This window comes from Eschrichtius robustus, chromosome 11, assembly GCF_028021215.1.
Source record: "Eschrichtius robustus isolate mEscRob2 chromosome 11, mEscRob2.pri, whole genome shotgun sequence".
Lineage (NCBI taxonomy): Eukaryota > Metazoa > Chordata > Mammalia > Artiodactyla > Eschrichtiidae > Eschrichtius > Eschrichtius robustus.
This window is the reverse complement of record NC_090834.1, coordinates 47880128-47896357: the sequence shown is the minus strand read 5'-3', so window position 1 is coordinate 47896357 and position 16230 is coordinate 47880128. Positions and strand designations below refer to the sequence as shown.

Genomic DNA, 16230 nt, shown 5'->3' with positions numbered 1-16230 from the left:
AGTGAATTGCAATACAAAAAGTACATGAGGTTTAAGACAAAACTCTGAGACTTAACATGTCAATGTGAAATTTCCAACTGTGCATCTAGTATCCCTGGTGATTTTGGATACTCTGTTGGAAAGCACAGACGTTCAGTGTCTAAGTCACTCAAGGAGAACCAGACTTAGAAAATCTAGGTTCTAATCTAGACTCATCATTTACCAGCTGTGTGACCTTGGGTGAGTCACGTGCCCTCTGTATAAGCCTCAGTGTCTTTTTCTGGTTAAGAGGAAGTTACACTGAACCATCTCCAGGGTCCCTTTCAGCTCTAAAAGCCTTGTAAGTTCTTGTTTATGGTTCAGAGCTCTAATTTGCCTAATTTTGCCTAATCTATTATTTCTAATGGATCCTATCTGTTTACTCAGTGTGGAGATTTCATATCACTGTGAAATATCCCTTGGAGATCCCAAAGATCTGACCAAATATAAACTGCTAATATTCCACTAATTAGGCTATTACTGCTCAGCCAATGAAGGCTAACCAATACTTCCAAATGCAAGATACACCATAAGAAGGTTTAACCAATAACCAGACTCTTATCAAAACTCCTGTATCTTTTCTTTATAATCTCTGTCTCATCAAATATCCAGGAGATAATTTCAGGGTTCACTAGACATTAACTGAGTATACCCCCTATTGTAAACGTTCATAATTTTGTTGTTTTTAGTTGAAATACCCTGAAATGATTTTCCTTTTTAAAGTATTTACATAAGTGAGACAAGTAAATACAACTGAAGGAGTCAAGATTAAAAATTCTCTTAAGCACATACATAAATTTAATAATACATATCACCTGAGTACTTACAAAAAATCTTTAAATTTAATAATCATTGCCATATTTTCTCATGATTTATACAATTTAAAAATAAGCCTGTGCGTTCACACAGATTTTTAAAAATACAGCATCTGTTTGAATCACAAATGACTAGCAAAATCCATTACTTCATAGTTCACCATCATCCATAAAAACCTCATTTCACTGAATACTTAGGAAAAAGCAGGCTGGTGTTCAATGGTAAAGTATATTACAGCCAAGGGCAGTTTTAATTTTAAAGGCACAAATCTTGATAGGAATCTGTTTGTAACCTTTTGACATTGCAGTAGCAATACGGTAATAAAAGTCTCTAGTCTGTGAATAAGTCAGCTTCCTTTCACGATTGATGGTGGTCAGTATGAAACGCTGGGAGGTACACCCTACAATTTAGGAATTGGTGTGGCCGCCAGTGCTATGCTTTCAATTGCACACTCATCGGTTCCTCTGCGGATCCGGAAGTAACCATCCTCACCCCAGCCAGGGCCCCAGCTGTTTTTAACAATCCAGTAATCCAGTCCAGAGGCCAAGTCAGTGCCATAGCCCACCAGCAGGACAGCGTGATTGGTCAGCTCAAAGGGGTTGAAAGGGTCTCTCAGACCAGTGTGGTGGTAGATCCCCTTGTGGTAGTGGAAGAAGTCATCGTAGACTTCAAAGGCAACTGCCACGGGCCCGTGATGGACCAGCTCAAGCTTCATCAGGGCTTCATTGCAGCCCCCATAGAAACCTCCCACATAGTGGTACTCGGAGGAGTAGTAATGGAAGCAGTCCTCTTTCAGTATGCATGGAGAATCTGTGCCTGTGTAGGGGAAGCAGGCCTCTTCCACCAGCCCAAAATCTTGGGCATACTTTCCTGCGATGAGGTATGGGAAGCCACCTTCACAGCCTGAGGATGAAGAACACACAGAGTTATTATTACCCTCTATTAGAAAGGGGTACAAAAGAAACTGTCCCATTTCATATTTTTTCTTTTCTATGCTATTAATTATTCTTTATGTCACCCCTAGAAGTTGTTTCTTAGCTTAAATACCACTTCATTCATCCATCCATCAGCCATCCATTTGACAGACATTTATTCGGCACCTGATATGGAAGGAAGCTTCGTGGTTAAGTGGGAGGCTCTGAAGCCTGACTATATAGGTTCAATCCAAAACTGGGTTAAGAATTGATAATTTCTCTGTACCTCTGTTTACTTATCTGTAAAATATAGATAGCAATAGCACCTTCCTTGTAGGATTAAATTAATTACTTCATGTAAAAGCAATAAAAGTTCGCTATTATTGTCATTATTAAATAGCCAGACACTTCCTCAAGGAAGTCTTCTCTGACTACCTCTTGCAGAAGAGTCTAAATCAGGTCCCCATATCCTTCCTTCAGTCCTGGCCCTATTACAGGCGTATCTCAGAGACACTGCAGGTTCAGTTCCAGACTACCACAGTAAAGCAAATATCACAATAAAGTCACACAAATGTTTTGGTTTCCTAGTGCATATAAAAGTTATGTTTACAGTCTACTGTAGTCTATTAAGTGTGCATTTTGTCTAAAAAACAGTACACACACCTTAATTTTAAAATGCTTTATTTCTAAAAAAAAACCCGCTAACCATCACCAGAGCATTCAATGAGTTATAATCTTTTTGCTCGGCAGAGGGTTGGAAATATTTCAAGAATTACCAAAATGCGATAAAGAGACATGAAGTGAGCAAATCCTGTTGCAAAAATGGCACTGACAGACTTGCTCAATGCAGGGTTGCCACGAACCTTCAATTTGTAAAAAAAAAAAAAAACATGCTGTATCTGAGAAGCACAATAAAATGAGGTATGCCTGTATACACATCTAGAACCCTTTTTCTTCATTGTTCTTATAATTATTTAATTTCTATTTTCCTCACTTAACTGTAAGCTTCATGAGGGTAAGGACTCTCTTGATACTTCAGAGTCCCCAGGGCCCAAAAGTCACAATGTCAGAGTTTAATAAGTATTTCAGAAAGAAGGAAAGGCTCACTGACAATCATTCAGCAGCAGTTTCACTGGTGAACTGAGAAACTCTCTAGTGGCCAAACCTGGGGTTGACAGCAGAAAACTTTAACATGAGAATGTTTCTCCCTGAATCAACGGCAGCCGGGCTTTCTACACACCTTACGTATAGCCTGTTCTAGAAGCCTACGTACACAATTTTTAAATCCTTCTGGAGAGAAACCAGTTTCGTATGATTTTAATAAGAATTAGGTTTCAGAATGAGACCTTATTTGGAACTGAAATTCATGCTTAGAAGCTGAGTGGCCTTCAAAATACTATAGAACAACTTCATGTCTGTTCCTTGTCTATAAATAGGGTAACAGCTGTGCTCTTTTCAGGGTTTGAGCACTGTTGGGTAATGCATGTAAGAGTCTCCAAAGAGCCAGTGCTTACTCAAAATACAGCAATTATTGACATCTTGCTGGATGGTGCAGTGAATTCCGTGAGAAACCACTCGATAATAAGTGATACGGCCAGAACTTGCACCCAGGTTTGTTTTTTTTTTTTTGAATTTTAAAATTTTAATTTATTTATTTTTTATACAGCAGGTTCTTATTAGTCATCCATTTTATACACATCAGTGCATACATGTCAATCCCAATCTCCCAATTCATCACACCACCACCACCACCCTCCACCGCTTACCCCCCTTGGTGTCCATACGTTTGTTCTCTACATCTGTGTCTCAATTTCTGCCCTGCAAAACGGTTCATCTGTACCATTTTTCTAGGTTCCACATATATGCGTTAATATACGATATTTGTTTTTCTCTTTCTGACTTACTTCACTCTGTATGACAGTCTCTAGATCCATCCACGTCTCAACAAATGACCCAATTTCGTTCCTTTTTATGGCTGAGTAATATCCCATTGTATATACGTACCACTTCTTCTTTATCCATTCATCTGTCGATGGGCATTTAGGTTGCTTCCATGACCTGGCTATTGTAAATAGTGCTGCAATGAACACTGGGGTGCATGTGTCTTTTTGAATTATGGTTTTCTCTAGGTATATGCCCAGTAGTGGGATCGTTGGATCATATGGTAATTCTATTTTCAGTTTTTTAAGGAACCTCCATACTGTTCTCCATAGTGGCTGTATCAATTTACATTCCCACCAACAGTGCAAGAAGGTTCCCTTTCCTCCGCACCCTCTCCAGCATTTGTTGTTTGTAGATTTTCTGATGATGCCCATTCTAACTGGTGTGAGGTGATACCTCACTGTAGTTTTGATTTGCATTTCTCTACTAATTAGTGATGTCGAGCAGCTTTTCATGGGCCTCTTGGCCATCTGTATGTCTTCTTTGGAGAAACGTCTATTTAGGTCTTCTGACCATTTTTTGATTGGGTTAATTGCTTTTTTAATATTGAGTTGCATGAGTTGTTTATATATTTTAATATTCATTTGCAAATATTTTCTCCCATTCTGAGGATTATCTTTTCGTCTTGTTTATGGTTTCCTTTGCTGTGCAAAAGCTTTTAGAGTTTCATTAGGTCCCATTTGTTTATTTCTGTTTTTATTTCTATTACTCTAAGAGGTGGATCAAAAAAGATCTTGCTGTGATTTATGTCAAAGAGCCTTCTTCCTATGTTTTCCTCTAAGAGTTTTATAATGTCTGGTCTTACATTTAGGTCTCTAATCCATTTTGAGTTTATTTTTGTGTATGGTATTAGGGAGTGTTCTAATTTCATTCTTTTACATGTAGCTGTCCACTTTTCCCAGCACCACTTATTGAAGAGACTGTCTTTTCTCCATTGTATATCCTTGCCTCCTTTGTCATAGATTAGTTGACCATAGGTGCTTGGGTTTATCTCTGGCCTTTCTATCTTGTTCCATTGATCTATATTTCTGTTTTTGTGGCAGTACCATATTGTCTTGAGTACTACTGTAGCTTTGTTGTATAGTCTGAAGTCAGGGAGTCTGATGCCTCCAGCTCTGCTTTTTTCCCTCAAGACTGCTTTACCTATTTGGGGCCTTTTGTGTCTCTGTACAAATTTTAAGGTTTTTTGTTCTAGTTCTGTGAAAAATGCCATTGGTAATTTGATAGGGATTGCATTGAATCTGTAGATTGCTTTGAGTAGTATACTCATTTTCACAATAGTGATTCTTCCAATCCGAGAACATGGTATATCTCTCCATCTGTTGGTATCATTTTTAATTTCTTTCATCAGTGTCTTATACTTTTCTGCATACAGGTCTTTTGTCTCCCTAGGTAGGGTTTATTCCTAGGTATTTTACTCTTTTTGTTGCAATGGTAAATGGGAGTGTTTCCTTAATTTCTCTTTCAGATTTTTCATCATTAGCATATACGAATGCAAGAGATTTCTGTGCATTAATTTTGTATCCTGCAACTTTACCAAATTCACTGATTAGCTCTAGTAGTTTTCTGGTGGCATCTTTAGGATTCTCTATGGATAGTATCATGTCACCTGCAAACACTGATAGCTTTACTTCTTCCTTTCTGATTTGGATTCCTTTTTCTTTTTCTTCTCTGTTTGCTGTGGCTAAAACTTCCAAAATTATGTTGAATAATAGTGGTGAGAGTGGGCAACCTTGTCTTGTTCCTGATCTTAGAGGACATGGTTTCAGTTTTTTGCCATTGAGAATGCTGTTGGCTGTGTGTTTGTCATATATGGCCTTTATTATGTTGAGGTAAGTTCCCTCTATGACTACTTTCTGGAGGGTTTTCAATCATAAATGGGTGTTGATTTTGTCAAAAGCTTTTTCTGCATCTATTGAGATGATCATATGGTTTTTACCCTTCAATTTGTTATTATGGTGTATCACATTGATTGATTTGTGTATATTGAAGAATCCTTGCATCCGTGGGATAAATCCCACTTGATCGTGGTGTATGACCCTTTTAATGTGTTGTTGGAGTCTGTTTGCTAGTATTTTGTTGAGGATTTTTGCATCTATATTCATGAGTGATATTGGTCTGTAATTTTCTTTTGTTGTAGCATCTTTGTCTGGTTTTGGTATAAGGGTGATGGTGGCCTCATGGAATGAGTTTGGGAGTGTTCCTTCCTCTGCAATTTTTTGGAAGAGTTTGAGAAGGATAGGTGTTAGCTCTTCTCTAAATGTTTGATAGAATTCACCTGTGAAGCCATCTGGTCCTGGACTTTTGTTTGTTGGAAGATTTTGAGTCACAGTTGCAATTTCATTACTTGTGATTGGTCTGTTCATATTTTCTGTTTCTTCCTGGTTCAGTCTTGGAAGGTTATACCTTTCTAAGAATTTGTCCATTTCTTCCAGGTTGTCCATTTTATTGGCATAGAGTTGCTTGTAAGTAGTCTCTTAGGATGCTTTGTATTTCTGCGGTGTCTGTTGTAACTTCTCCTTTTTCATTTCTAATTTTATTGATTTGAGTCCTCTCCCTCTTTTTCTTGATGAGTCTGGCTAATGGTTTATCAATTTTGTTTATCTTCTTAAAGAACCAGCTTTTAGTTTTATTGATCTTTGCTATTGTTTTCTTTGTTTCTATTTCATTTATTTCTGCTCTATTCTTTATGATTTCTCTCCTTCTGCTAACTTTGGGTTTTGTTTGTTCTTCTTTCTCTAGTTCCTTTAAGTGTAGGGTTAGATTGTTTGTTTGAGATTTTTCTTGTTTCTTGAGGTAGGCTTGTATAGCTATAAACGTCCCTCTTAGAACTGCTTTTGCTGCATCCCATAGGTTTTGGATAGTCGTTTCATTGTCATTTGTCTCTAGGTATTGATTTCCTCTTTGATTTCTTCAGTGATCTCTTGGTTATTTAGTACCATATTGTTTAGCCTCCATGTATTTGTGTTGTTTACGCTTTTCCCCTGTAATTGATTTCTAATCTCATAGCATTGTGGTCAGAAAAGATGCTTGACATGATTTCAAATTTCTTAAAATTTACTGAGGCTTGATTTGTGACCCAAGATGTGATCTATCCTGGAGAATGTTCCATGCGCACTTGAGAAGAAAGTGTAATCTGCTGTTTTTGGATGGAATGTCCTACAAATATCAATTAAATCTACCTGGTCTCTTGTGTCATTTAAAGTTTGTGTTTCCTTATTAATTTTCTGTTTGGATGATCTGTCCATTGGTGTTAAGTGAGGTGTTACAGTCCCCCACTATTATTGTGTTACTGTCAATTTCCTCTTTTATAGCTGTTAGCAGGTGCCTATGTATTGTGGTGCTCCTATGTTGGGTGCACATATATTTATAATTGTTATATCTTCTTCTTGGATTGTTCCCTTGATCATTATGTAGTGTCCTTCCTTGTCTCTTGTAACATTCTTTATTTTAAAGTCTATTTCATCTGATATGAGTATTGCTACTCCAGCTTTCTTTTGATTTCCATTTGTATGGAATATCTTTTTCCATCCCCTCACTTTCAGTCTGTATGTGTCCCTAGGTCTGAAGTGGGTCTCTTGTAGACCGCATATATATGGGTATATATGTGTGTGTGTTTATATATATATCTTGTTTTTGTGTCCATTCAGCAAGCTTCTGTCTTTTGGTTGGAGCATTTAATCCATTCACGTTTAAGGTAATTATCGATATGTATGTTCCTATGACCATTTTGTTAATTGTTTTGGGTTTGTTTTTGTAGGTCCTTTTCTTCTCTTGTGTTTCCCACTTAGAGAAGTTCCTTTAGCATTTGCTGTAGAGCTGGTTTGGTGGTGCTGAATTCTCTTAGCTTTTGCTCGTCTGTAAAGCTTCTGATTTCTCCATCGAGTCTGAATGAGATCCTTGCTGGGTAGAGTAATCTTGGTTGTAGGTTCTTCCCTTTCATCACTTTAAATATATCATGCCACTCCCTTCTGGCTTGTAGAGTTTCTGCTGAGAAATCAGCTGTCAACCTTAAGGGAGTTCCCTTGTATGTTATTTGTCATTTTTCCCTTGCTGCTTTCAATAATTTTTCTTTGTCTTTAATTTTTGCCAGTGTGATTACTATGTGTCTCGGTGTGTTTCTCCTTGGGTTTATCCTGTATGGGACTCTCTGCGCTTCCTGGACTTGCGTGGCTGTTTCCTTTCCCATGTTAGGGAAGTTTTTGACTATAATCTCTTCAAATATTTTCTCGGGTCCTTTCTCTCTCTCTTCTCCTTCTGGGACCCCTATAATGTGAATGTTGTTGCGTTTAATGTTGTCCCAGAGGTCTCTTAGGCTGTCTTCATTTCTTTTCATTCTTTTTTCTTTATTTTGTTCCATGGCAGTGAATTCCACCATTCTGTCTTCCAGGTCACTTATCCATTCTTCTGCCTCAGTTATTCTGTTATTGATTCCTTCTTGTGTATTTTTCATTTCAGTTATTGTATTGTTCATCTCTGTTTGTTTGTTCTTTAATTCTTCTAGGTCTTTGTTAAACATTTCTTGCATCTTCTCGATCTCTGCCTCCATTCTTTTTCCGAGATCCTGGATCATCTTCACTATATTATTCTGAATTCTTTTTCTGGAAGGTTGCCTATCTCCACTACACTTAGTTGTTTTTCTGGGGTTTTATCTTGTTCCTTCATCTGGTACATAGCCCTCTGCCTTTTCATCTTGTCTATCTTTCTGTGAATCGCACCCAGGTTTTCTGACAGAAGACATTGTGCTCTCTCTACTATCCCATCCTTATGGCTTTGCCAACAATGGCAAACTACACACAGGTAAACAGTGCCTGAAATACAACACGTACCTTGAGCATACTGGCTGCAAGACACAACCTCCTGAGGACTCAAGATTGGGGTCTGGGTATTGTTGGTTAGTATACGGATTCTTGCTTCCATCATCCCCATAGAAGCAAATGAGTAGCAGCTTCCACAAGACCCTGGTGATAGAAAAGAAAGTTATATAACCCAAGAGACCTTTGACGCACTCTAAAAGAATCATAGAAAACTTAAGTGCATGACATACATTAATATATTTATATTTAGTGTTGCTGTATTTGTTCGTAAGGATCAGCACAATAAAGAAGATTCAATCAAAGAATGCTACTGACCTTACAGGCAAACATTAAGATTTTAGTTTTTTCACCAAAAGGCGAACATTACTATACGGGGCATTTCTTGAAAATATTTTGGGAGAGAAAAACCTCCTAACTTCTGCAAAGCATTTGACAGTATTCTTTTTTTTTTTAACATCTTTATTGGTGTATAATTGCTTTACAATGGTGTGTTAATTTTTGCTTTATAACAAAGTGAATCAGCTATACATATACATATATCCCCATATCTCCTCCCTCTTGCGTCTCCCTCCCACCCTCCCTATCCCACCCCTCTAGGTGGTCACAAAGCACCGAGCTGATCTCCCTGTGCTATGTGGCTGCTTCCCACCGGCTATCTATTTTACATTTGGTAGTGTATATATGTCCATGCCACTCTCTCAGTTCGTCCCAGCTTACCCTTCCCCCTCCTGTGTCCTCAAGTCCATTCTCTACGTCTGCGTCTTTATTCCTGTACTGCCCCTAGGTTCTTCAGAACCTTTTTTTTTTTTTTAGATTCCATATATATGCGTTAGCATACAGCATTTATTTTTCTCTTTCTGACTTACTTCACTTTGTATGACAGTCTCTAGGTCCATCCACCTCACTACAAATAACTCAATTTCGTTTCTTTTTATGGCTGAGTAATATTCCACTGTATGTATGCCACATCTTCTTTATCCATTCATCTGTCGATGGACACTTAGGTTGCTTCCATTTGACAGTATTCTTTTTTTTTTATTTTGTTTATTTATTTATTTATTTATTTATTTATTTATTTTTGGCTGTGTTGGGTCTTCGTTTCTGTGTGAGGGCTTTCTCTAATTGTGGCAAGCGGGGACCACTCTACATCGCGGTGCACGGGCCTCTCACTATCGCGGCCTCTCTTGTTGCGGAGCACAGGCTACAGTCGCGCAGGCTCAGTAGTTGTGGCTCACGGGCCTAGTTGCTCCACGTCATGTGGGATCTTCCCAGACCAGGGCTCGAACCCATGTCCCCTGCATTGGCAGGCAGATTCTCAACCACTGAGCCACCAGGGAAGCCCCTGACAGTATTCTTAATAATGCAGAAATGATTTACATTTGCAACATTTTGAGCCATCAAGTTGAGAGAAAATAATGGAGGGACACATATGAGCTAAGCTTTTAAATATCTCCAGAGAGGCATTTTCTAAAGCCCCTGTTGGGTGGAATTAACCCTAATAATGGCTCAGGTATGTATGTATTATAGTAGAGAGTTGGATTCAACCAGGTCAAGGAGGCAAAATACAACAAAGTCCAAGACGGTAAGAGAGTAATTATAATGATGGTTATGGTATTTAAGGTGGCCAATAAGGAAGTAAAGATATAAAGCAGATGGAGGTAGTGAAATGGAAAATAAATTGAAAAGTAGCTGTATGGAGGTAGGGGAGAAGGGAAAAGAAAACAGCTTTATTTAATATGTAGATGCTCTGGCAAGACAAAATAAATTTACTTAAGAAGCATATGCTAGGAATATAGTTGCTTCAAGAGAAGAAAAAATATTATATTATGAGGTAATTTATATAAAAATATTTTTTATCTGTTTCTTCAATATGTGTGAGTAGAAGAAATAAATAAATACATAGAATAAAATATGGAATGTATGTAACAAAACTTGGATTTCCACTTGTTACAATTCTAGAAAGAAATGAACATAACCTAATATCCCTATTATGATACAGCCTCTTTCACCTCTGCCACTGATACAAATTCTACATGGAGATATGCTTGCACCAAACCCAAGACACTGGTATTAAGCCAAGCTGATATGTTATTCAAGTTACTAATATATTAGTTACCAAATTACTTGAATGGTAAGCACTCCCTTGTGCATATAAAGTAAGACAAACGAACAGACAATATTACAATTCAAAACACTCATTCTACATAAAGAGAATGCTGCCTTTGTTCTCTTTAATAAGTCTGAATTTAGTTAGTGAATGTCTTCCTCTGAAAAGTATTAAGAAGAATTAAAAATATGAGGGGCACTGTTTTTCTCTTCTCCAGGTAACTGTTCATTCATGTCCCTCCCTGAGTACAAAGGAAAGCCAGGATACTCTATGCTCAGCCTCCAACATTCTTAAGCCTACCTGAATTACTTAATACCGTTTTCCTCAAACTAAATTGTGAATTTCCTTGAGTGTTTACAGGAAATCTGTTTTCTTCACCTTGATGCCTGATGCAATGAAGGAACTCATTGCATCTTTGTAGAAAGAAGAGTCAAATTATGAACAAGTGGATACATATTTATATCCAGGAAAGAAGGTTATTTCAATGGAAACAGTTAATATTTACTTTTAGTCCATTAGACCCCTATCACGCTGTAACTGCTACCATTCTGATGGTCCCCAAAATTCTCCCCATAAACATCTCAGATTTATCCATACTGCTTTTGCCACTGAGGGATCACCTAAATTATGAAGATTAGAAGAGAAACATTTGGAAAGGGGCCTTGGGATTCATCTAGTGTACAACCTACTCAATAATACATACACTGAGATTCAAAAAGAAGCACTGACCTGTCCAAAGTCACAAAAATAAAGGGTGGCAGGTGCTAGCATCTAAATGTCTCCTAATGCAGAGCACTGTCTTTTTCCATTTATAGATCAGTATCTACTTTGAAGAATTTTCAAATTTCCTTTCCCTGTCTTCTAGTTACTAGATAGAATGAAATTAACTTGCACATTTTGTTTTCAAAACCATCCAAATAACACTATCCTTAGGACTCCTCTTTCAAATGACAGAATGTCAAAGAACTAGATGAGTGACAGTAAATGGCCAAGGCCAGTGTTCCTTTCTTGAGACATCAGGATCTTTCAATAAATAACGTCACAAGAGTCTAGAAATGGCCCCAATTTGGCCATTTAGCATTCTTGGCCCAGGGCAGCCACAGAAATAATCTCTCTTGGTATTAACTATTAAACCCTCATCATCTGACCATCCAGCATTGTGGGAGGGACAGACCACATGCACATTCAAGGGCTCAGATTGTGCTCTGTTAACAGAGAAATCACAGGAATGAGGAAAGGAGATAACCTTCCTCAAGCCCTTGATGTTCCCAGAAGGTCAGCTGCCAAGGTAATTAATGCCTCTTCAAAAGTCAGGGCCAGAGTCTAGATTCTGTAAATCAACTATACTTCAGTAAACAAATAAGTAAATAAATAAACAATAAAAATAAATAAAAGGACCATTTTCTCTTAAGAAGACTACAGGGCAATAAAGAAGAAGAAGGGGAGCTGATCCAGAGAAAGCTCTACAGTAATCAAACTTCCACAATCTCAGATATGTGATTGTCTCATGGTTTAACTATATTCAGCTGTAACCTCTAACAGTGGAGAGAACACTGAACTGGGAGTAAGGAGCCAGGATTCTTTTTTTCCCTTCCCTCCCACCCTGTCACTCAGCTGTTGGGCAAGTCACTTGACCTTTTTGGCATTTCTTTTTATCTTGTGTGTAAAAGGAATAGGGTGGAGCAGTTTAATGGCCCCTGCTTTCCAGCTTTAATGTAAACAGTAGTTAGAACAAGACTTAAACGAACTAGATTTTAAAGTTAGGAAAACCCTCTGCATTTCCTAATTAATGTGACCTGAAAGACATTCCCCTTCTCTCTTGAAGATACAATAATAAATAAAGACAGCACAGCTGGGAGAAGAACAAAGAAAGTCCATCTCTTGCAACTTCCTAGCTCTCTTCCCTCTCACACATCAAAGTAAATCCTGGCTACATGGCTCGTGCTTAGAGATGTTAACACGTGTAAAGGCAAGAATTTGCTCCCCCCCGCCATATTTTTTTTTCATTAATCTTGATTTGCTCTCCGAATAGAGAAAAGTTGTGAATTCCCTTAACTGTGGGTAATTTTGAATTCTAGGTTATATAGAACACTGGTGTATTTAAGTTAGTGGAAATTTCCAAGTAGCCCAGTTAGTAGGAACAGAAAATAATTTTTTCCCAACCTAAAGTACAGAAAACCAAAAAGAAATCAAAAGAGGAACAACTAAGTACATTATTTTCTCAGATACCTAACAAGATACTACAGATGAGGGATCAATTTAAAAGCAATTAATCTGTCAAAGCCCTCTGTTTTTAAATTGCCCATGTCTGTACAAACCATATTTATAACACTCAAAGAATATGGAATATTAGAGATGACAATACCTTTAACTAAGTCACAAGAAAACCATTGTCAAAGGATCTAGCTTTAGAAAGTCTAATTTCCTTCCCCTGAATTATTATCTCATCAGTAGTCAATCATATATTTTGCGAAGTGAATGGAACTAAATATTTCTTTCAACCTTTTCCTAAAGAATTTTAAAAATGCCCTGTTAAAGCAGTTATCATATTGTATTTTAATGTTTTGCTTGCAGGTCTTGCTAAACTGTAGTTTCTAGGAGGAGGACCATGTCATATTGGTCTTTATGTCCTCAGCCATTAAAATTCCTGGACTTCCCTGGTGGCACAGTGGTTAACAAGCAGGGGATTTGGGTTCAATCCCTGGTCCAGGAAAATCCCACATGTGCAGAGCAACTAAGCCCGTGCGCCACAACTACTGAGCCCGCACGCTCTAGGGCCTGTGTGCCGCAAGTCCTGAGCCTGCGTGCTGCAACTACTGAAGCCCACGTGCCTAGAGCTGGTGCTTCACAACTAGACAAGCCACTGCAATGAAAAGCCCGCGCACTGCAACGAAGAGTAGCCCCTGCTCGTCACAACTAAAGAAAGTCCACACGCAGCAGCAAAGACCCAACGCAGCCAAAAAAAAATTGCTAACATATTAGATACTCTATAAACACTGCAACACAGTGGAAACAACCATGTGCCAAGCCCTCAATAACCAACACTTGACATGCAGTATTTACTTAATCCTCTCCAATAAGGATAGGAAACCTGTTTGATGACAGAATAAATTTTAATCCTCTCTTAATGTCAAACCTTTAATCGACTTTCCATTCATTTCTCAATTACCTTCAAATTTCTCTCATTTCCAATCCCTCCTTTCCAAGGAAGCTATCTCCAGAAAAGGTAGGGATGGATTTCAGGACCCACACTTTCTCTAGAGCCAAAGAGTCCCAGAATAACTGGTACAAAGGAAAGACAAAGAGATGAGACCTCTGGTGTCAGATGAAGGACAGGAACACTGCTGCTGTAAGACCTGCTCAAAGCTCCAGATATTCAGAACACTTTGCAAGAATTCAGTGAGGATGAACTGAAGGGTTGGTGGTGAATGTTGAGAAGTGGGAGAGGCTGATGAGCATTGAATTTTAGGAAAGGGGAAGGACAATTTATCTTTGGGTGTTACAAATTTATAATCCTCTCTCAGGAGACACTAATCAGAATGTTTCCAGACAGTAAATACTACACCCATTTTATAGTAACAAAGCAGTCATGTGTACAGTAATTATCTTCAAAATGAGCTTAGAAGTAATAAACCTGAGTATTATATAAATGATTCTCCAATCACTGTTGGCTAAAATTTAGGATAAGATAATTTGCTCTCAAGTGCTATTAGAGGAAAAGTTATTAAATCTACTCATCCTGTATCCAATTTCCAAAAATAACTGATAAAATGCAATTATAGTGATAATTTTGGTAAACCTGGGCTCTGCCTCCAGCCCACCATTCAGGAAGCTGAGTTAATACTTACCATTGTATGTCTTATCCTGGGGTAAAGTTAATTGAAAGGTCTTTACACAGCTCAAAAAATCTACTTTACCAGAAAAAAATTTAAGGATTCATTTTCTGGGCTCCTATAGTAATTAAAGACTAAATGATGGGGGAGGAAAAGGGGGTAGAGTGGGCAGACAGGTAGTAAAGAAGGATTCCAGCATAAAGAAGATGTGGTATATATACACAATGGAATATTACTCAGCCATAAAAAAGAATGAAATATTGCCATTTGCAGCAACATGATCGATGGTCCTAGAGATTATCATACTAAGTAAAGTAAATCAAAGACAAATATCATATATCACTTACATGTAGAATCTAAAAAATGATACAAATGAACTTATTTACAAAACAGAAACAGACTCACAGACATAGAAAAAGAACTTGTGGTTACCAAAGGGGAAAGGGGAGGGATAAATTAGGAGTTTGGGATTAACAGATACACACTACTATATATAAAATAGATAAACAACAAGGACCTACTGTATAGCACAGGGAACTATATTCAATGTCTTTTAATAAACTATAATGGAAAAGAATCTGAAAAGGAATATATATATAAACTGAATCACTTTGCTGTACACCTGAAACTAATACAACATTGTAAATCTATTATACTTCAATTAAAAAAAAAAAAAAAAAAGGATTCCAGCAAACCACTTGCAGAAGGAAGACAAGGAAGACCAATTTTGGCTGCATGCAATTCTTTGTTTCTACACAAGTCTCTGTGACTAGGAGGGCAAATGAGTTTGGCTTACGTATCACTCTAATTTCATTAGCTACCTGGAACATACTGAGAAGGATACTGAAGAAATGCTGAGCTCCGCTGGAGAGATTATCTACTACCAAAGTCTGTCATGGACACAAAAAGAAGTGAGTATTCATTAGTTATATATTTTCCATTTCTTTACTAAAGTGGATCATACCTATTCACCTCTGTATCCCCAAAATCTGAGAGCCTGGCACATAGTAAATGTTCAATAAATATTTCAGAATGAATTAATGAAAAAAAAAAATCGGACTTTTTTTTTACCTTGGTTTCGAACAGGAGTAACAAAATTGGTACCATGAACATTTCTCCAGTCCCAGGATGCTGGCAAATGCAAAATCTTTTTCTGTATTTCAGCAGTTATTGGTGCAGGTTTGGGCCTAGGATGGAAATAGACATTTGATGTCAATATATATTCTTTCCTTTGAGGATGATTCCATGATTTCAACCACCTGGCTGGCTAGAATGTAGATTCAGATCCAAAGAGCACTTGTCTATCAGTGTTTCAATATGTCTATTATACAACGTGTCAATTATACAATTAAGTTGTATAAATTACCCATTTCTTTTTCAGGATCTAGTAATTTTCCCCAGTGAAATAATATTGGTTTTGTATATTGCCATTGCTAATTTTAGTATGCCTAAATAGCTGCATTCTCTTACTTTTAATAGATTTTGACCAAGAAAGCAGATGTGAGAAATTGAAGATGGCCTACAAAGGATTTAGAGAAAATAGAGGAATTACTGATGTTTGACTCTGGAGATGGTGGCGATGGTAGCTGTAAAAGAAGTGAAGGCACAGAAATAAAATATCTAAGTAGAAGCAGGCAGACTAGCTCCATAAACAGATGAAAGTAAGACACAAAGATGGCCACAAATGGCTTTACCACTTACTACTACTACTACACTACTGTGTAACATTCGTCAAAGACCTTAACATCACAAAACTATGATCACCTATTAAGATGGGTATAATC

General features: G+C 37.6%; 1 protein-coding gene across 1 annotated transcript in view; it reads right to left on the bottom strand.

Moving 5' to 3' along the window:
• Positions 1-838: 838 nt before the first annotated feature.
• Positions 839-16230, bottom strand: part of CTSC (cathepsin C) — a 40610-nt gene continuing 25218 nt past the window's right edge. The window contains exons 5-7 of the mRNA XM_068555780.1: positions 15518-15633; positions 8519-8650; positions 839-1737 (exon numbers count right to left, since the gene is read on the bottom strand). Coding sequence (XP_068411881.1) covers positions 1235-1737; positions 8519-8650; positions 15518-15633 — 751 coding nt within the window. The 3' untranslated portion in view covers positions 839-1234. The remainder of the gene's footprint in view (positions 1738-8518; positions 8651-15517; positions 15634-16230) is intronic.